This window comes from Felis catus, chromosome B2 (genome assembly GCF_018350175.1).
Source record: "Felis catus isolate Fca126 chromosome B2, F.catus_Fca126_mat1.0, whole genome shotgun sequence".
Classification (NCBI taxonomy): domain Eukaryota; kingdom Metazoa; phylum Chordata; class Mammalia; order Carnivora; family Felidae; genus Felis; species Felis catus.
This window is the reverse complement of record NC_058372.1, coordinates 21,370,194-21,392,250: the sequence shown is the minus strand read 5'-3', so window position 1 is coordinate 21,392,250 and position 22,057 is coordinate 21,370,194. Positions and strand designations below refer to the sequence as shown.

At 47.0% G+C, this 22,057-nt stretch overlaps 1 protein-coding gene across 7 annotated transcripts in view; it reads left to right on the top strand.

Annotated features, from left to right (window-relative positions):
* Positions 1-22,057, top strand: part of RREB1 (ras responsive element binding protein 1) — a 183,441-nt gene that overhangs the window by 102,251 nt on the left and 59,133 nt on the right. For 6 of the 7 annotated variants that reach the window (XM_011282169.4, XM_011282172.4, XM_011282167.4 and 3 more), the window contains exons 2-6: positions 9,170-9,284; positions 12,757-12,880; positions 13,514-13,726; positions 18,609-18,698; positions 20,092-20,255. In XM_011282169.4, coding sequence (XP_011280471.2) covers positions 13,556-13,726; positions 18,609-18,698; positions 20,092-20,255 — 425 coding nt within the window. In that variant the 5' untranslated portion in view covers positions 9,170-9,284; positions 12,757-12,880; positions 13,514-13,555. The remainder of the gene's footprint in view (positions 1-9,169; positions 9,285-12,756; positions 12,881-13,513; positions 13,727-18,608; positions 18,699-20,091; positions 20,256-22,057) is intronic. The other variant, XM_011282171.4, reaches the window with a different exon arrangement.

Here is a 22,057-nt window from a genome sequence, read left to right as displayed (position 1 = left end):
GGGTGGGGCTTTTGGTGTGAACCCACACTGAGGAGCCTGGGCCTGGCCAGTGCCCTGTGGGTGCTCAGTCACACAGAGACGAACCGCGTGCTTTGGGCAACTCTATCCTTGTTTCGGACCCTGCTGGGCTGTTGAGAGCCGGGCCCTTTGTGTTGGTGCCACAGCAGCGCAATTAGACACCCTCCGGAGTCCAGGAGTGCAGTTGTCGGGAACTAATCACCCTCCTGGCGGGTCAGGGCAGAAACAGCCAGGAGGGCCCGTATGCCTCAGACTTCCTCCAGGACTGTGCTAATCTCCCTTCCTTCCGAGGTGCCTCTCTCTGTTGGTTGGCTCCTTAGTGCTGGGGCTGGGGGGCCGGCCCCACGTGGCACCTTCCTCCCCAGTGCCTCATCCTGCCCTGGAAATAAGCTTTTGGTTTGGGCTCAGTGGACTTTAAGAAAAACCATGTGCTTGCTAATGTTTTTGATTGGTCAACTTGTGATAAACACTTATCAGCCTCTTATATCTCAGAGTATTTGTTTTTCTTCATAATTTCTTAGAGGCAAAACAGAGGGAGAAAGGTCACCCATTAGAGGGCATAGAGGGCAAGCCCACAGAGCTCCTGGTAGTTTGGGCACGGTTGCTTCACCCAGCAGTCATTCTCAGCTGACGGTTTGTAATGTCTGATCACCCACTGTGAAATTTTGACCACAGCTGACCACTTTTCCAATGGGCAAGGGAAGAAGTGATCTCCTCCCTCTGCCTTCTCTGAGCCGTTAGGGTGGGTAGAAGCAGTTCGAACAACACTTTCTGTCTCCCATGAACTAATTTGGGTTTTATAAGGGGTGTCATCTTGAAATGGCCCTAAATCCTGGGAATTAGAAGCCCCGGTCCCTGATTAATCACCTGCCCTAGGAATCCTTAGCTTGCATCCAGCCCCTCAGCAGGGGAAAAGTGGAGAATCCTGTTCCTGCAGCCCCTTTCCCCAAGCATGTCAGAAAGGCCAGCCCTACGACCTCATGGCCTGTTTAAGAGTTGCAGGATATTGCCTAAAACCCTTCTGCAAACGGCCGCTGAACTTTACTCCAGCCTCTCCTCCTCCGAGCTGTAATGTGACTGAAGGCAGCCAGACCCACTTCAGAGGAGAGTCTGGGAGTGACTGGGTGTCGGCTGCAGGACACTCAGGTTCCACAGCTGGGAGGGAAGAGGTGCTCAAGAAGGAAGAGCCAGCCCATCCCGGCGGGAGCCCACAGCGCCAGCCTGCTTGATTAAGCAAATGCGAAGTTCCCCGGGATTTGTGTCAGCCGCAGACTGAAGCTGGAGGGGTTTTATTTCCTGCTCTCCGTGTGACGTTGGCAGTGGCTGCTCTACCCCTCGCTGCTAACGGGATTGCGTTTGTGATGAATTATATCTCCTTGTTCAACATGGGGGCTGGAATGGAAATTTTTCAAGATCCTCCAACTGACCCCTGCCCTCCAAGCATTGGTGGTGCAGGAGGTGAGGCCCACGGATGAATCTAGGAGTTGGGGAGACTTGGCCCAGGGGCTAAATGAACTGGAATGTGAGGAGGTAAAGGGCATAACATAGATAGCTGGCATTGACGGGCGCTGTACTGCCTGTTAAGTGTCTTAGTAGATACTCCTTTGACTGATCCTGGTTTTGTGAGAGCAGTATTACTAGCTTCATTTTCCAGATGCGGGCTGAGGCTCAGAGACTTAAAGTCTCTCCATTGGTGGCAAGCTGAGCTTCCAGTCCAAGACATCTTGCGCTCTTGATGCTCTGCTATTGTAATGTATTCTCCTCGTTCCTGCTTCTGGATCTTACAGGATTAGGGAGAAGGGACGGCCCTCTTCGAGGTACAGAATCTGAAAGTCAAAAGGAGGATCTAAATAATTTGGTCTCTCACCCTCTGCAAAACTGAGCTGTGGTGACTCCGCCTCTGCTTGAATACTTCCAGGGACAGCAAGCTCATGACTACATTTCTTGGGGCCTCATTCCATCCGTGAGCAGCTCTGGTTGTTCAAGGCTCTGGTAAAAGGATTGTGGGGTCCCAGACCTGCTTCCTGGTGCCTCCCACCCAGATGTTGTTCCTGCCGTGGTGAACACATGAGAGGAGTGTGCCCCCTTTTCCAGAATATCTCCGGTTCCTTCAGCCATTTCTTGGTTTCCCCCTGACTTGGTTTCCCAGTCCTATAGCTTGCTAATTGCCCTTCTCTGAATGGTTTTTCCATGATCATCTTTGGTGCAGAGGAAGGTACCAGAGAATTTTGGAGTCCGACAACCCCAGGCTAGAATCCCGGCCCTGCCCCTCTAGGAGCTGCTTAATAGCCAGCCAGATAACCTCATCATTGCCTTGTAAGGTTTGGGGAAGGATTAAATATACGTGAAGTACCTCACACACTTTCCAGCCCAGAGTTTATGTCACAAATAGTTAATGCCCCCTAGTTATTGGGGAAGGAGGTACTCTGAAAGACGTGTAATTGGATCTACACCAGACTTCTGATTTAAATCCTGTTTGCTCTTATGGCAGTATTCTTCTTTCTTTAAATTACTCAGCCAAGGTGTGATGTGGAGGCCTCTCCCCACCCTTTCCTGATAAGCCAGCAGAGCAGATCTTAGGGTGGGGAGGGTGGGGGCTTCTAAATTCAGTTTCCTGCAGGGTGGGGGGAGACATCTTCTGCTTTAGCCCAGAAAAGCCTGCCCTGCCCTGGGGGTAGGTGCCGGTATCCAGTGGGTCATCTGACCCTCTGCCCGGCTGGAGTGCTCCCTCAGTTAGGGCCTCCTGGCAGCCCGCCTCTGCTCTTCACCTGCTTCCTCAGGCAGAGTAGGGAGTCCTACACGGTTCTGCTAAGTTGGGCAAGATGGTGATGAAATACCAGATCCTGGTGGCCAGTTTAGGAGAAAAGACTAGCTCACCTGGAGAGAGAGACAGGGCCACGCTCGGTGGGCCACCGAGCCACCCTCCTCCCCCCCAAAAGGCCAGGGATCTGGGTAACAAATGGCTGCCATGTGGCAGCTGTGACGGCTTCGCGAGTCTGGCAGTAGTTAGATCCTGTCAGTAAGACGTGCTCCCGGGAGAAGAGCTGCAAGGAGTGGAGTCAGCTTCTTCACAGGCCAATTTACTGACAGAAAAGCTTATAAGCCGGACTTTGCCCCATTTCCCCCCTCTGAACAAGCCAGCTGCACTGTGGAGAGAGAGGTACGGGAAGAAGAGTGGGGTACCACGGATGGTTCTATCTAGCACATACCAGAAAACCTCCCCATCTTCCCAGCAGTTTGTATTTAAATAGTAAATTTGATCTGACTCACGTAGTTAAGTTTGGTAAGCAAGAACCCTGTCTTCCAAGTCAACACTTGCCTCCCTGCTGAAATTGGATGTAATGTAACAATCAAAATGTCCAAGTGATTTTTAGTCTTAAAAGAGAAACTGCTTCCAGCATGGAACCCATCACTCTCCCCGAAGCCGAAGCCGCTCCTTCCCCACACGCTTTACTGAATATTTAAAATGTTCCTGTACCTGAGGACAGTATTCCTTGTGAAAAGTCAGCAGCTTGTGGCATTGCCAGTATCCACGGGGGCACCTGAAACCTGATCAGTAAAGGGCAGCCGCTCTAGGCTGCAGGAATGATCTCTTGGATTTTTCCTTCCCCTTCCGAGGGGAAGAGACATTAAGAGACAAACTGCAGGAGACCATGAGCTAGTTCTGAGGCTGTTATGGTTCTTTAGGATTGCCTTCCCTCAGAGTTTTCCTCCCCGACTGTTCCTTCTCTCCTGCCCCTTGTGGCCCTTGCTGCCACGAGCAGCAGAGAAATTGTGGGGGGAGGGTGCCGTGAGGGGGTCCGGGACCACCAGAAATCCCGGCTGCAGGTTCAACTGTGGAGAACATCCTCCAGTACCCTTTCTGTGAGTGACAGCTTGGCCAGTGCTTTCTGGAGAGATGACTTGAGGGCCCAGAGCTTCACAGAGGCCAGGCTGAGTGGTTTTGCTTCCCGCACACTGTAGGCCAGCCCTGCCCTGTCTGAAGTTCACATCTGACGTGTCCCTGTTCCTGAGCAGCTAAAATAGGCCCTGCATATTTAATCCCTCCCACACATATACTTTCCTTCCTTCCTTTTTCTTTCCTTCGTTCGTTCGTTCGTTCGTTCATTATTTCGTTCGTTCGTTCATTCATTCATTCATTCATTCATAGTGGTGAATACAGCTGAAGTTAAAACTGAGATCTGTCTCCAGGGCTTTGATTTTTGCTCTGGGGCTATGCTAAAACAGTGGCTTCTCCCAAATCTTCACAGAAAGAAAGTTTCCCAGGGAGATCCTTCGTTTTATGTCCCCCCTCTTCCAGAATTCTACGTAAAGTTGAATGCTAGTTTTCAAGGCTGCATCTGAACCCCCCGAAAGCTAACATACAGGTTACAGGATCCATCCCTGGAGGTATTTCTGACATAGTCGTTCTGGCGTGGGGTCCAAGCACCTGTGTTTCTTTCTTCCTTTTGGTCTTATTGCAGTATCCTTGACACACAGCACTGGGTAAGTTTAAGGTGCACAGTGTAATGACCTGATTTTGCATATATTGAGAATCTGCATTTCTAGCAAAGGTCCGGGATGCCGTTGCATGAGGACTACACTTTGGGGTGGCCGGTGCTGGAGGTTTAGTGGTAGTTAACTTCTCACTGACTGGATGAGGCCAAGATTTCCTTCACGTGGTATTCACTTCATGTTTGATCTGTGCGGTTCTGTCTGCTCCCTCTCCCAACCGTCTGTGTTCCTCTTCTCTGGCCCCCTCCCTGCCCTGCTACTTCCCTGCCACAGACACCTTGTTAGAACCCCAGCACCTGAAAGTGTAGACTTGCCCTTCAGAATTCCTCTCGCTCCAGGCCTGCGTTCCATTTGCACGGAAGCAGGAGTGACCCAGAGGATACAGATTGCCTCTGAGCTCACATCGCTGGATCAGTTGGATCCAGCCACTTGGACAGACTGGGCTATTTGGGATTTCAGGCAGAGGCTGGTGGCTTCCTTCCAGTTTCCTTCTCCTTCTAGAACACAAGGGTGTAGAATGTGGAGGTCCCCCCACCCCCATCCCTTTGCACAGCAAGGGCAGTGGTGAGTGCTTGCAGACCCTTACCCCATGTGGTGAACTTTTCAATCAGAGGTGGAAGTCCAGTCGTGCGTCCTCAGAGAGTGGAAGGCAGAGGTGAAGGTGTAAGGTGAGAGCTCCTTGCCCTCCCTAGAAACAGGTAAAAGTGGGAGGCCAGGTGCTGAGCCATCTGGAAGGGCAGAAATGCCCCAGAATATGATTGGGACAAGTCAGAGAATGTGTATCTATTCTCTCAAGCCCTGTGCCAGGAATTGCAAATTTTGTCTAAAAGAAGCTTAGTGGAGTTTAGAAACTAGATTTGCCTTGCTCTCCAGCATGATCTTAGGGGCAAGTTGCTTAACCCCCTACACCTTAGTGTGCTCATCTGTACAGTGGAACCAGTACTCCTCTGTGTTGCTGGGAGGATTAAATGAGATACTGCACTTAGTGTGTGGCAAGTAGTGTTCAAAACTCATTAGCTGGTGTCATCATCGTTAGTAGTATTAGTATTAATATTGCAGAGTTTTATAATAAAAACCCTCGGGGGTTCCCCCAGAGGGAATGAGGGAAGCTTCGTGTGGAAGGTGGCCCCTGCAGGATTGGATTCGGGGAGACATACGTTCTGGAGAAAGAAACTGAATGGAGAGGTAATCATGGAAACTGGGCAAGAAGGCTAGAAGGTAAACTAAGGCCAGAGCCTGGAGAGCTTTGAGTGGCAGGTCAGAAAGTCTGACCACTTCCCACATATATGGTCCTGGGACCTGGGGTACTGCCCTGCCCCCTCCTGACTTTCCTCTCCTAAACTTGGGCTTTGCCAAGCGATGCATTCTCCACCTCCCACCCCGTCTCCTCACGCAGTGGGGTGAAGATCCAGAACTGGCAGGTGCAGCCCACGGTGCCCAGTTGTGCCCAGTCTGCTGGAGTGCTCTGTGCCACACTCCAAGGCTTCGTTTGACCAAAGCCCATGCCAGTGAGGGGGCAGGGTGGCCTGCCTGGGTTGCCGCCCTCTCCAAGGCACAGACTGAGCCCTACGCCAAGAAACACATCAACTTCCTGGAACTCAGAGCCGTCATCACAGCTGTGAGCTTTCAGAGCACACGCGAGGCTGTCCTGGTTAGAGGAGACCGTCTTGTCCTTAGGCTTGCAGGCCAAGGAGAACAGGCATTGCCATGGTGCGACATCCAGCCTGGTCTGGTTTTGTCTCCAGCCTAGCTCAGATGGAGGAAAGAATGTTTCCTTCCTGATGGAGCCCATCCTAAGAGAGATGTCCTCACTGCTTCTAGAGCTCCCTTAGAAGCCAGAGCATTTTAGTATCTGAACTCCTTTTCACTCAGACTCTTTGAGACTGTCCTGGGTTGGCCCCACCCGGCCAGCTAGACCGTCCACTAGGCTGTTCCAGTCCACAGATCAACCATCTCAAGTATTGTGGTCCTCTGTAGGCTCAGCGCTGTCCGTGGGCCTCTACTGTCATCCTAGGCATCTAACTTACCCCATCTGTCCTGCGGGCCTTAGGACAGATTTTAGATTTCACTGAAGAATCCTCTGGGTTCAGAAGCTGAGAAGCTTTGTTTCTAGACCATCTTCCCTTTTATCTTTCATCTCCCGCTTGCTATCTCTGTTGGACCTGGAGACAGACTCCTTAATCTTTTCTTTCTGGCTTTACATAGCATTGTCCCTTATCTGCTCAGGGGCTGGGGCCTGGGGGCTGGCCTTCCCTGCCCCCTCATCCTCACAGATGGACCTCTGCCCACTCCAAGACATCTTGCTTCCATTGGATCTAGGCAGAGCCCATGTGGGAATGCAAATCCAGAAATTCAGCATCCTCCCTTGGGAGGCCCCGAGACCACCCCTCTAAATTCCCAGCCTGTGCTGCAGTCACTTACCCCTGCGGGAGTCACCTTCTAGAACAGAACCTCTCCTCACTAGGTCTTTTTTTTCCCTTTTTCCTTCTTCTTTTTTTTTTTTTTTTCACCTGCTTTCCCTGAGGCGATGGTGATAGAGGTAAGGGGTATCTTGAATGTTCTTCCAAGAACTGTCCCGTACTTTTCCACTCGCTGAGTTCTGTGAATCCCTCAGGCCTGATAGAACCCCAGACAAACAGGGTAGTGACTCTTGTTACTCAGCTAGAATTGCAAGACATTCTAAATATTCAAATCCTTTACATCCAAGATCAGAGGATGAAAGTTTCAGGGTCAAGTGTGTTGGCGTTGGCCCTCTCCCACCTTGGTTCCCGGTGTGTATTGAGATTACTCGGTGGACTTTTTAACAGTATCTTTTTTAAATGAGGGAGGGAGGGAGTTCAAATTTTAATGAGAGTCTTAGTTATTATATTGTGAAAGTTTAAATTGCAGAGACTCATCTCTCTGATGTGTGTTTTTAACAATTCTATATGGAACTGTAATTCACTTTACTTATTTGGAGATCATGGTAGTTTCAAAAATAAAACAAAAAAACCAAAAAACCATGGAGGTATTCCTCTTCAGACTTTCTTCCTAATAAAAGTTGCCACGAATGAAGAAATGAATAATAACAGGGAAATTTGGCTTGTTTTTTTTTTTTTTTTTTTTTTTTTTTTTGCGTGTGGTTTTTTTTTTTTCTTCCACAGTGTTTCATTTCACCCCTAGGCATCTTTAAGTTTGGGTGGGGATGATCTGAAAGGATGTTTTGTTTGTGCATTTCTAAAACCTCATGGGCATTTTAATAAACTTGACTTGATTCAGAGTTTAAAGGAAGGTGGGTTAGATGTCAACTAAAACCAGGATTCTTATCCTGCTTATCCTCAGATGTGTGTCTGGGGCCCCTGAACTCTTGATGCGGAAGGGAAATGTCGAATGTAGAGTACGTGCACTTTCCTGTGGGAAGGCCCATAACTTTTATCACACCCTTCAGGAGGTTCTCATCCCCCAAAACCACTGAGAATTATTGAGGTAGTAAGAAGGATTCCTCGAGACTTACAGGGCCTCTGTCCCATTCAGGGGCTGTCCCTACAGTTACTCCTTATTTCTTGATACTTTCTTCAGAATCCAAAGAACTTTTCAAAAGAGAAGGGGGCAAAGAGAAAAGATGGAGAATCGAAGCAGTGAGGTGGAGGGAGAGTGTGGCCTCAGGAGCTTCTTGTCATGGGTCGGTGGCCCTTTCTCGCCCCAGCTAACCAGTCCTGCAGGGGGCTTGCCCGCCCTAGGTGCTCAGGAACTACAAAGTGAGGAACATTCAAGGTGATAACTAGGCATGTGACAGGATTGAGCACCTTTCTCCAGACACTCCGAAAAGGGATACGAATGAAAAGGTGGACCACGCCAGGGTTTCTCGGCAGGGCTTGATTTATGTCTTTCTCGATCTTCTCCCAGTTTTGCACTCCTCCGTTTAGCTGCGGGAAGCCGTTTCCAGAAACCGAGAGAATGTGGCTGAAGGCTGCAGCTCTGGAAATCCTGCATTCCTTTGCTCGCTGACTTTGTAGAGGGCCAACTTGCTCCCAGGGAAGGGACTTGAGGCCCCTGCACCCCAGAGCAGACTCGCTCAGACTCCCCGAGGAGCCTGTGTCATTTGAAAAGCTTTCTGTATACCCCCTACCAAAAGGAGAAGATACGTGTTTGGTCCTATCTGAACCGTCATGGACACTTCCCCCATCACTCAGGAGAAGATGCACTAATCTGTCCTTTACATTAAGAGACTGTTTGGTTCCATGGTGTTTACTCTCTTCAGCTGTCTTCTTTCCACTCTGCTGCTGATAGCACTTAGTGCTGTCTTGTTCTCCTCTTCCCTTGAAGCTGGCAGCATCAGCATCTGCTCTTAATATGCCACTAAGATGCCCAGAGCTCTGCCTGGGCCAGTGGTCCCAGCTGCCCTCATGTGATATGGCTCCTGACCTGCTGGGGCGTGCTAGGGGGTTCTTGTCTGTCCAAGGCACTCTCGACTCCGGTGGATGCTAGCGGGTAGCTCTGGGTGGAATCAGCCTCAGAGCCGGAAGGAAGCTTGCTTCTGCGTGCAGGCGGGGATGGGAAATGTTCTGTTGCCCTTAACTTGTGCCCTCCCGGATCCCCGGGAAAAGGGATCCGGACACAGGATTGTTTCTGCCTGGTCTTGACTCCCTCTTCATGCCATCTTTTCTCATTTTTGCAGGCTGCTCCGACTCTGTACTCCAGAAGTGGTGGCTTTGAGGTGTGACCCTGCCCACGCCTGGGCCAGCATCTGCTCCTCAGTAAGGAGGGCCAGCTTGATAAGACGAAGAAAACAGGTCAGTTACACTTTATGGACTCCACTTGAGGCCCAGTAATTTCCAGTGTTGTCTTCCTTTCCCTCCCCCTCCCTCCCCACATTCCCTATGGGTTGCCCTTTTTCTTCCCAAGGTCCTCCTGAGGCTTTGACGCAAAACCACAATGAAATTGTAACTCTGAGTTGCGAGCTCTTCTGATCCAGTGGGCCTGAAGTGTAGGATGAGAAATCTCAGAGGGTACCGGGTATTGGTCTCACAGGAAGGAGTGTTCAGACAGCAGAGCCCTGCTTCTCCCTCCCCGCCGCCCCCTGTCGCCCAAATTCAGGCAGTTTGTGTTAAAAACTGGAATGCCAGGCCAGTCCACTTGGCCATGTCCATGAAGATGATGACTTCTTTTCTTATCTGTGATTTGGGAACTCCATCTGGGTTCCCAGCTCTCTCTGGTTCCAGTTGGAAGACATTGCCTTAGAATGGGGTTAGTGATATTTAATTTGTTTATTGTTATGATTTTATTGATGGTGGTTATTTGCAGTGGTAGGGCTGATGTGGAGGGTGGCGTCAGGGAGCAAAGGAAAGAATGAAAATATTGAGACTATTAATATCTGTAAAGAAAAAAATGTGCTTTGTAAATGGACTTCAAGCTGTTCAACTTCTCTTTCATCGCTGAGATCAAATCTCAGAAGGTTTAGGTTTGTTAGTTTGGGTTATTACCCCAGTGTAGCCCAACGTCAGGTATAGGTAGGTAGAACTCACTAATAATCCTGGCCGACTGGCCTCTGGGTAAATTAGCGCATAGATGTGCCTTAATGCTAAGGTGGATTTTTTTTTTCCCCATAACCTGGAACAATGAGCTACCTTATTTTATACCAGGACCTTTCCCTTTTTCCCTGCTGCATCGTCTCAAAGGGAGAACTCAAGCATAAGACGCAGGAGCACACTGGAGTAAAAACCTGTGCTGGGTGTGTAAGGCTGGTTTGTGTTGCTTCTGGAACAGCAATTGAGGGATGAGTCCAATGACGGTGCTCTTCTTTTCAAACAGTGTAGCTGGGGGGTTCATTTTACTAATTGCACTTTCCAGATTGAGATGAGAAGAGTCTCTATTAAAAAAATAACATTGCTGGGGCACCTGGGTGGCTCAGTCGGTTAAGTGTCCGACTCTTTGATTTTTGGCTCAGGTCATGATCTCACAGTTCATGGATTTGAGTCCCATGTCGGGCTCTGCACTGAGGGTGAGGAGTCCGCTTGGGATTCTTTCTTTTTTTCTCTCTCTCTCTCTGCCCCTCCCCTGCTTGCACTGTCTCTCCCTCCCCCCCCCCAAAATAAATAAATAAACTTTAAAAAATTTATTGAAAAATATATACATATTGCTACTTACATTTAAACTAGGTAAAGGAAGTAAACACAGGTGATCTTGGTGTCATCACTGAGTAGTGTCAACGCTTTACACTTTATCCCAGAAAAGGAAATAAATGTAGCAAATGTCTTCCTGCCCAGTCAAAATGGGAAATAACAAGTTTGTGTGGCTTTTTTCTTTTCCAGTTGGAATAAGCCTTTGCAACATTCAGCCCTTATGTTGGTTAGTGTGGTGACAATGGCTAGGTATTGTGTATTTAAGACACTTAGGGAGTTTGTAAGAATGTATATTGGATGTTATAATGACTGTAACAAAAATTATCCCTAGTAATCTGGCTCTGTAACATGAATGTATTTTTGTTACTTCTCATGTTGTCCGTTTCTCTCCTCTCCATTTTCTCAGTGAATCGAATGTAATTTTTACAACTTATAAAATTCTACGTTTAGTCCTAGAGGTGTTTACTCTAACCTGTTCCCAGATTTCCATAAATTCTACCACATTTTCCTTTTTTCCTAGTATCAGGACATAAGCAAGATTACCTTTTAAACTCCTCCTCTGAATCAGAAAGGTTAACTTTCTTTTTACTGACATAACATAATTACAAAAAACAGTTTCTGGCCAGTTATTTTATAATTTACTATATATTACAACTATGGGGGAGGGGTTTTAGTATCAAAGGCATCCACATATTTGAATCAAACAGATGATTGTCTGCTGATTGATTGCAATACCTCTAGGAACCAATGGTACTTTTAGAGATGCAGGTGTGCCTGTGTATGTATGCACACTTACATGTGTATGTTTGTGTCTCGTGGTTTTCCCAAGAGAGAGAAATCTCCCAAATAAATTTTCAAAGACCGTTAAAATAGGAAGTTTGAAGCACAATTTTGAATGGTCTTCTGGTGGTGAAACCACAGAAGGACTGCAGTTTGGCCTTTGCTTTAATTTTGAACATAGCTCTTCTCTCTTTATAGGAAAGATGTGCGGGCTAAGACAAGGTCTGTTGTCTCGAGTTGCATGTTTCTGCAGTTAGTCCTTTTCGTCCCCGTTTGGAAATCCGTTAAGTCCATATCTTCAAAATGGCTGCCCACAAGGAAGGCATGTTTTGTCTTTTGGCTGGAAAAGTACCGTTCCTGAGATTCTCTTTGGCTCTTTTGCTAAGGTTTTAGCTTGAGACTTCTGAGCTGACAACAACGTGGCTTAATAAAGTTATGTCCCCAGGCCCTTCCTGCTCTGCTTGCTGCTGGCTGCATTGGTAGCTCTGGGTGTTACCGTTTGTCATATCCTAGGTCATGTCCCCTCAAGTTGGAGGAGGAAACCACAAGAAATCATGTTCTTTCTGGTGGTGTTCCTGAGCATTCACTTGGCTGCCGAGATGATGAGCTTGATCTTTGACTACAAGTCCAGTAGAGGGCATGTGGAATTTATCAAGGCACAGTTAATATAGGTCAGTATAGGATCTGAGGCTTACTGGCAGGGCTTTGGCTCTAGATAAAATGAGGGAAGTAACTTACCTGCAGACTTAATCTGAGGCCATATCACAGCCATGGTAAGGCATGTAACTGGATGGCACTTCTCAAAGGAAGGTAACTAGAAAAGGCTGCAGAAGTCAATTTTGCAATGGCCACGAGGTGTGGCGGGTGTTCCGGTTGGTCATGCCGTTCCTGTTACCAGCTTTCTTTGAGGCCTGACCTAATACTACATAGTCTAGTACTAGACTACGAGCCTTTCGTGAATTGCTTTCCTGCCTTATCTTCAGTCACTTTTAGGTAGAGGTGGGAGGGGGGTCAAGTAGGAGTCTGAATGCTCGTGGGGGACTGGGGTAGAGTATGGAGGGAAATTCAGTGTGTGTGTAGTTAAGAGCTCCAGAAAGTAAAATACCACAAAATCGTTTTGGCTGTTGGGAGTGACGGTGACAGCACTGTAGGGAACATCAGTTAAGGTTGAAAAACAACCACAGAATGTGGTTTTGGAAGAAAGACATGACTTTTAAAATCGCCTCCCTTTTGTTCTCCCTGTATTCTCATGAATATAGTGGCCTGAGATTACAACAAGTAAATGGCATCAGTTTTTTCTTCCCTAAGTGAAAAGGCATTCACTGATTTTTTTTTTTTTTTTTTGCCTTTGCTTCCCTTCCAGTGTCAACAAGTGATACAAGAGAAGAAAAAAAAGAAGTGAACACAGACACATTTCCTACTCCACGTGGATGATAGCTATAGCAAGGGAAAACCTCATAGTATATCAGTTGGGGCAGAAAATGGAGGTAATTGGCAGTGGGGGCTGGGTTTTCCTTCCATCCATCTTCTGGGGTATAGGTACATTACCTACTCATATATTTTAAGAAACGGTCCTTTTTATGTTGATTTGAAGTTTGGTTATAATTCTGAGAGGATTGCCTTCTCAGTTGTCGTGTACAATTTGGGCTCCCCATTAAGAGCACTGAATTACAGCAGTGGGGTTACGTGAGACCTGAAGGTTCTCATCATAAGTTGTTAAGTCTACAACATTCCTATAGTAGTAAATGAGCTTGGTTTTTAGGAGGGTGCCGGGCAAATGTCAGCTCCCTGGGCTGACAGAAAGACTCCAGAGCCTTTCCCTGCTCTGTCTAATGAAAGATTAGGAAAGGCCAGGAGACCTGCCTCTGCTAGTTTGGGAGGTTGTGTCAGTATAGATGCACAGAAAGGAAGCGAGGTTATCAGTTAGTCTTTGTTATGACAGTGCTTCATTTAGATGAAAGCTTCAAGTCATTATGGGCATGAGTGTCAGCTTGAACTGAAGAAGCAGGGGGGCCTTCGGTGTTTTGACCTGACTTACGGTTATGGTAGCCATAGCCAGTGCCACCGGGCTCTGACAGGGGCTAAACCAATTGATCACAGCAGCGATTTCCGATTTTCAGTTCTATGGCAGAAGCTTCTTAGAAGCTTAAACCCTTGACCCAATGACGTCAAGTTCGCCCATTGGCTTGGAAGGTTCAGACTTGTCTTCCGTCAACACCATGATGTCAGCAGTAATGAGTGTAGGGAAGGTCGCCGAGAATGGCGGGAGCCCCCAGAGCACCAAGTCCCCCACGAAGCCTCCAGGACCAAATCGGATTGGCAGAAGGAACCAGGTAAGCTCCGGTGCGCTAGCTGGTGACATCTGGTGGCTTCAGTCTATGAGAACGTTGGGTGAAGTTTGTTCCCTTGAGCCCCAGCTTCGTAAGCCAAAACCTCGGACAAGCTCAGAACTAAAGGGACATGCCGAGAGGCTTCAAGAGTGAACTTTTCCGGGCTTATGTCAGTTTCCTTTCATGGAAGAAATTTTCACTGCGGTGGTGTATTGGTGGAATCCTTATTCTCTGCCCTTTAATTTGATTTGAATGCAAGCTGTCTTCATGTGATGGCCAAGGCAAAGAATTGGACTTACTCCTCTACTGTGATGTAGTTCATTTCCTTACTCACACAGCTAGTTAATTGGGATTTTGAAGCCATCGCCTTGATTTCTTTTTTTAAGTGTCTTCAGATCAGGTAGCCAATAAGTGTTGGTTTTGCTGGATCTCCCATTCAGCTTTCCACCTTTGACAAAGCACAGAATTTGGCTGCAGAGAATGCCACTCATGGGGTGATTTAGTCCTCTTGAGTTTTTAGTGGGCATCAAATCAGGAAGAGTGGGGAAGAATAAGGGGGCGGGCCAGGATTGGAAGGGTTAATTAATGATGTTACAAAGGTCTAAGGCTCCTCCACTGGGAAATAAAACAGATCTTCTAATTAACGTACAAATGGGGCACTTGAGAAAAAGTTGTCACTCTTCTGGTAGCAGTGTGTTCAAGGAAACTCAGGGAGCGAGGCAGGGGGTGTGTGGTGCTCATTTCTTCCCTGAATCTATGTAATCTGAACTGATGACTCCACATTTAATTTTTGTTTTAACTTACTTAATGGGTTTACACCAAATCCTCAGGGGGGAAAGGCAGTCTTCTCAGTTCCTCTCAATGCCAGGGATGAACTGGAAAGTAAACCTGTTGGGCTTTTGTGAATTCATTTCCTCTTTTATTAATAATCCTCAAGTGACTGTCCTTATACAGAATTGTCTGAGCACTATCCATGATGGTTTTCTATAAATTCTTAGAAGTATGTTAATTAAGGCTTTGGCTACTACTTGTCCTCCAGGAAAAGTCGTTCCAGCCTAAAACCCACTCCAGCAGCATAGAAGGGTCCGTTCATTCCCATCTTCCTCACAGCTGAAGACTTAGCAGGGTTCAGTGATGTTTGGAGAGTTGGAGCATTGATACCTTTTTTCTCTCTTTTTTCCTTTGTCTCTGCCTGCCTCTCTTCCCATGGGTACCTGAGAAAATACTCAGCCTGTATGACTGTGGCCTGAGTCGAGACGGAGCGCTAGCTCTGGGAAGAAAAGGTTTATTTCCACTCTCACGTGACTGTCCATCCATCCATCTATCCGTCCATCTCTCCATCCATCCACCCATTTCACAGTATATACTTCCAGCCAGGTACTGCACCAGGTGGCAGGCATTTCAGGATGAACGAGATACGTACAGTCACTGTCTCCTCATCCTTCTGTGTTCCGCCGGTAGAAAGTGGCATGGGTAGGGACGAGCCCGGCATTTCCCCGACACAGGTAGAGTTGACCATAGTCCAGGCTCTGGTCTCTGCCCAGTGGTTCAGAGACAGTAGGTAGAACCCTAGAGTGTGACCCACAGCATCTCCATCCCTGCATGGTAAATGGAGGTGACTCTGCAGGTGTGGGCAAGCAAATGGGACAGGTGTACCTGAGCCATTTTCCATCTACCTTCTGTGTCCTCCAGGGTTCCTCAGGGCACGGGCTCAGTGTTCGCAGGGGAGGTAACCTCTGGGCCAGAGGTAAGGTGGAAAGACAGTGCATTAAAAACAGCAGAGCGCAGTTGGGGAGAGAGTGGGCATCACCCTTACCTGTGAGCGGGTAGGGAAGGCCGAGAGCAGGAGCCTGGGGAGAAGGCCCATCAGCGCTAGCACCGAGTTCCAGGACAGATTAGCCACAGCCGGACGCCAACACGGGTGCCAGATTGTTTCATTATGGAATGGTTAGTTATCACATTAGCTGCTAATTTTATCTGTCAGCTCAGGAAGTCTGCTTCTTCCACCAGCACAGCCGCAGTAACTGGATTCACAGCAGGGCTGTTCTCTTTGCTGTTGGGTTTGTTTGTGAAAATTAAATCTGAGTCCAGAGGTTTCCTCCTCCCCGACCACTGTGGATTCTGTAGACCTGTGTGAGGGTCTGCGGAGTGCAGCTGCCAGCCTCACGGAAGGTTTGGTGCCGGAGGCTCCAAGGACCTACTCAGTATGTCCAGTAGCTACCTCCAGGTGTGCGCAGGATGGTTTTTTCAAGAAACGTGCTGCCTCAGGAGGCTACCCACACGGACGCCTGGCTTTTTGACATCTACTGACTTTTTCTTTTTTTAGAGAGGGAAAGAGCACCTGAGTGGGGAGAGGGGCACAAGGAGGGAGGGAGAAAAAGAGAGAGAGAGAGAATTCTAAGCAGGCTCCACACTCAGTGCAGAGCCCGACACAGGGCTCATTTATTGACATCTTATTGATGAATCTTTCTTTAAAAAAAATTTTATTAATATATATTGTTTTATAACAAAAATACCCCAGGGACTGAGTTTGGGTCCGGCTATGAGACAGCCCTCATTATTATAGCGATTGCTTTCATTTTGTTGTGAATGCTTTCGTTTTTGATGTTTCTCTTTGGTGGTTCTTGGCCAGCTCCATTGTGACTGGAGTCGGATGGGCCGAGAAGGAGTGACACCCCTCCCTGCTCCATACACATCATGCCCCTGGGAGGATGGCGGTGAGGCTGGCAGGTTTTTTTGTAACTGTCTCTGGGTTATCAGCTTCCTTAGGCTTCCTATCTGGTTTTTGTTTTTTTGGGTTTTTTTTTTTGTTTTTTTTTTTTAAATTTGAGAGTGAGGGGCGCCTGGGTGGCTCAGTCAGTTGAGCGTCCGACTCTTGATCCCGGCTCAGGGCATGATCTCACAGTTCATGAGTTCGAGCCCCACATCTGACTGCTGCCAGCACAGAGCCTGTTTTGGATCCTCTGTCTCCCTCTCTTTCTGCCCTTCCCCTGCTTTTTAAAAAAAATTGAGGGTGAAAAATATGTAGTGTACGTTTTCTCAGACCCAGTGCCACAGATGAGAAAAGCGTTTGTATTGCTTAAAAATGAGGCCTGTTAGTCTTTGAAGAGGACACAGAAGTACCGTGGGCAAATACATCCTGGACATCCTCATGCATTCGCTCCACCCCATCTGGTTTATGGTGCCATTTGTTTTTAGAGTCTTCAGAGTGATTTTTATTTTCATCGTCTCTCATGAGCCAACCACAAGGGTGTTTCCTTTCTGTGCCTTGGGGTTAATCCTTTTTTTGATCAGACTTGTGTAGCATAGTCATGCCCTAAACTGGGCATGGGCTGGGAGAGCAGCCGGCCTGAGTTTTAATCCTGGGTCTCCTACTTCATGGTTTCCTCGTTTGAGACAGGTTACTTACCTCTCTGTACCTCAGTTTCCTCATCCAGAAAATGGGATCTGTAACCGTGGTTGTGACATTTCTATATGTAGCATCTAGCACATAGTAAGTGTTCAAGGATGGGCATTATTTGCAAAAAACAGAAACTTATTCAGATGAGTACAAGTAAAAACAGGTCTGTTGAAAGAAGTCTGAGGGTCCAGCCTGGCAGATGGTGCCGTCCCCTATCTCAGGCTACCTGGTCTCCCACTTCCGTGAGCACCCACGTCCTCCCCAGCTGCGTTGTCGTGGCTTGGGCTCGCCCCAGTGCTCAGCTCAGCCCCGGGACTACATGAACTTTGAATTCAGGTATTCCTGATCACTTGTGGTAGTAACTTAGTCACCCCCAAACCTGGGTGCATATGAACAATGACTGGGGAGCTTGAGAAACGAGCAGATTTCTGGGGTACACCCCCCCCCATTCTGAATCAGCATGCCAGGAGTCTGGTCTAGAACTATGTTGTTCAGAAATCTGCCCAGGTGATTCTGCTGATCAGTGGGAAAGCCACTGATCTCAGTCTCTAAGCATCCTCATTTCAGATTCCTGGGCGAGATATCCATGCCTTGATCCTGTTGGTTTTGGGAGATGAGGGCAGAGACCGGGGTGCTTAGGGACCATGTGGGTGAGGGGGCACGTCCAGGGCAGCTCTCCATGAATTATTTGGAGAAAGGAACTAGACCACATGGCTAGTGAGGGAGCTCGTCCTTTTCCTTAGAAAGGTAGAAATCTATTGCGTGAAGGCAGCCTGTCCCGGGTGTGTTGAGAGAACATAAAATGAGCCACCTTGCCAAGTAGTGATCTGGTTCTTTTGTCACCCTCTGTGGAAGGCGTCAGCCCGGGTGTGCTCCCCCATCACAGTTTGGAAAAGGACAGCATTCTTACTGATTATCGATGAGCGGTGTCAAGCAGGTGCAAGCAGCAAGTAAGAGGGGGCATGTCGATGCCTGTGGGGCACACAGCTGGGCACGGAAGCCTTGTCATGTTGGGAGGAGAACTTCACTGCCTCCCCTGTGTGCTCAGGAGTAGTGACTGGAGCCACGTAGGTGGGGCTTGGGGAGAGAGCTGTTCCGTTTCTACCTCTGCTGTGACTTGATCCTTGTTTTTTTTGTTGGCACTGATGATTAATTAAATGGTGTTTAATAAGAACACTGATATTTATGGAGCACTTAGCCTGTACCAGGCACTATTCCAGTGCTTAACATGTGCTCATTGATTTAATCCTCATCACAGCGCGGTCTGGGAGATGCCGTTATTTTTTCCCATTTTACACATGAGGAAACTGAGGGCAGACAGGACTGTGACTTACCCAAGCTCATACTTGGACAGGCTCTGGAGCCCATGCTCTCCGCGATTTATTGTTATGGCTCTTTGAGACACAGATGCTTACGACAGGAACAAGAGGCACTGGCTTACTGTGTGAGTTGAACTTGATTTTCCCTTGTATTATGTCTTTGCAGGAAACGAAAGAGGAGAAGTCTTCCTATAACTGTCCCCTGTGTGAAAAGATTTGCACTACACAGCATCAGCTAACTATGCACATCCGTCAGGTTTGCTGCCGATTTCATACTTGTATTAGAAATCTTTCTTCATTAAGAGAGGACAGTTTGATCTTAGCAGATGCATTGTGGCTGAGCTTAATTTAGATTTAATATTTTAATAATCTCAAGGGGTGGTTATGAAATAAGTTTTTGCAGGTCCGTGTTACCGTGACAGAATCCCTGGTCAACACAGAATACCTTTTCAGAAGTTAGCAAACATCTAGCTAAAATGACCACATCGAACAGAAGACCTTTCATCATATGACTTGTCAGTTTGAACCAAACCTCCTCACAGCACAGTGAGATTGTAGAGATAGATCCCGAGCCTTCATACTGCTATAAACTTACATCATGCGGCAGGAAATTTATTCGTTTGGCATTTCTTTTGGCTTCTATATTATGACCTTTATCCTTCTCCCTTGCCTGGTGTGGCAAATTGATGACAGAGTATGGATGAATCGAGAACAAAGAAGGATTAATCATACATACATATGTGTGTGTGTGTGTGTGTGTGTGTGTGTGTGTGTGTGTGTGTGTACACACACACACACACACACACACATATGTATATATTTTGTTGTTGTTTGTTTGGAAATATATATATATTTTTGGAGTGGGAATGGATAATTTTTTTTTCATTTTATTTATTTTTTCATCATGACACAGGCACTCTTAAGCCCCATCATCTCTTTCCCCCATCTGTCACCCACCTCCTCTCTGGTAACCCATCAGTTCTCTAAGGTTAAAAGTCTGTTTCTTGGTTTGTCTATCTCTCTCTCTCTCTCTCTCTCTTTTTCCCTTGCTCGTTTTTTTTTTTTTCTTAAATTCTGCATATGAGTGAGAAGGATTGACAATATTAAAATCATAACATGGCACTGAGGAATAATACCATTAAGTAACTTGGGTTTGGAGAGAAATGTTCCTTCTTAATGTATTTCAGAGGCCAGAACTCTAAACTGTGCAGTTTTCAGTTCTCTTTCCCTGACAGCAAGACTGAGTCAGCAAACTTGAAGAATGGACGTTGCCTTAATGCAAAGACCGTATTTCACGTTAGCTTCATAGTTGAGAGTCCTTCTGCTCATGTTAATGTATGTGGTCAGTTCATCTATGTGTGTCCCCAAGAAAGGCCTGCAGAGACCCCACCCCTCTCTGGGCCTTGCAGAAGTGTTTTCCAAAACTGGAACACGAAAGTGGAAGAAGATCACACAGAATAGTTATTTGCCTGTGTTCCTGGTAGATGTTGACATTTGGGAAGATACTTAAAATGAAACAAAAAAAAATATCAGAGAAGCTTTGCTGTTTTTTTTTTCTTTTTTTATATAAAGCTTTTAATTTGCATTTCATAATTGCCAAGCTTTGACCCACCTTCTCAAGTGACCAATGTGATGATTGCTTTCCCCAGCACAACACGGACACTGGAGGGGCAGACCATTCGTGCAGCATCTGCGGGAAGTCACTGAGTTCGGCCAGCTCCCTGGACCGCCACATGCTGGTGCACTCTGGCGAGAGGCCTTACAAGTGCACTGTGTGTGGCCAGTCTTTTACCACCAATGGGAACATGCACAGGTGGGTGAGGGCGGCCTTTGCCTCTGGAGGTTGACAGAAAGTCAAGTGGCTTTTGAGCCACCAGGGGACCTGCTTCCAAGCTCTTAGGATCTGTGCACTGCATGGAGAAGTCGGAGAGATGTGCTCATTCTCTCCAGTGTATGGGACGTGTCTGGCCATGGGAAACAGAAGTACCTGGGCGAGGTCTTTGGCCTTTGGGGATCCTCGGGATGAAACACAGAGTCCTTCCCCCTCTGCCAATTGGAGTTTCTTTGTTTGGGTGCCAGAGGTGGGCAGCTTATCAGATACTGAGGAGCCCTCAAGGAATAGCACAGTAACCCTTGCCTCTTAAAAATCTATTTGCATATGCCTCCCAGATTCCCTGCAGCTCTTTTCCTTGCGAAAAATTTCTGGGGCTTTTGAATAAATAGTGAGGAGATGGCCTGGTCTTGGAACTTCAGGATAAGATGGGATAAAATGAAGAAAAAGAAGATCTGATAAATGTCAGGAATTTATTTCCTGAGGGAGAAAAATAGCTCACTCAGAAGTAGGAGAGAGCCCCGTGGTGGGCATATTAAAATTGTGTGGGACAAAACCAATAGAAAATAAACTTTATAGAATGATTTCATATGGTTTGAGGGGTTAGAACAAAAAGACTTTTTTTTTAATGCTCATTTAAAAAAAAAAATGTTCATTTATTTTGAGAGAGAGTGTGAGCAGGGGAGAAGGGGAGAGAGAATCTCAAGCAGGCTCCACCCTGTCAGCACAGAGCCTGATGCTGGGCTCGAACTCCCGAACTGTGTGATCATGACCTGAGATGAAATCAAGACTCCGACACTTAACTGATGAGCCGGCCACCCAGGTGCCCCTTAAATGCTCCTGTTTTACACAAACATTTTAGGAACATCAAGACTCTAGGGAAAGTTTTTAAAGGGACTCAAAAAAAATATCACCTTCTCAGAAAAACCAGACTATTCTTATTTTTCTATATTTCCTTTCCAGGCATCACGCTGCTCTGCTTTTTAAAAATTGACTAACCACCCCTCCCCTCCCGCCATTATTTTTTTTTAACACGTTTTTTTTTCCAAAGAACACTTTACAGCGTTACTGTGAAATTGATACTTTATTATATACCAATACTAAAAGGAAATGGGCCAGTTTATTCTACCTAAAACCGTATTATGAACCACTGATGGTGTACTTGGGACATACTGACATAGTGATAGATCTCTGGCTTTTGGAATTAGGCACTCGGTGTCAAATCTTCACTCTGCCACTTGTAAGTTTTCCATTCTTGAGCAAGTTTCTTAACCTTTGTACCTCGTTTTCCTCCTCACTGAAACGAGCCTTTTAATAGTATCCACCTAGTGGGGTGAGGGTGAGGAGATCATGAATTTTGCACACAGTCAAGGCACATGGCAAGCACTCCGTAAATGTTGTCTGTCATTACTGTTTGCATTTCTAAGTAATGCTGCAGGAATCCAAAGCCTGTGGATTTCTCAGTCTGGACTGGAAGGAAGGTGTATAGTGTGACTTTACAAAAGGTATCAATATTTTAAAGGATTTTTACAAAGTATTTTACTTTTTTTCTTTCCATGTAAATTTCAGTCCTCTTTGCCCCTCATCTCCTTCTGGGAGTGTTTTTGGGCAGGAAGAAGGAGATGAATAAATACCATCACCATTTTTTAGTATTCTATTTTACATTTTAGCTTTTTGGTTTTTTACCACCGTGATCAGCCCATCAGGATCAGTTTACCTTCTTTTGCTGTTTTGTTTTGCCTGGTCCTTCTATCCTCTCCCTGCCACCCCCCCCCCCCAAAAAA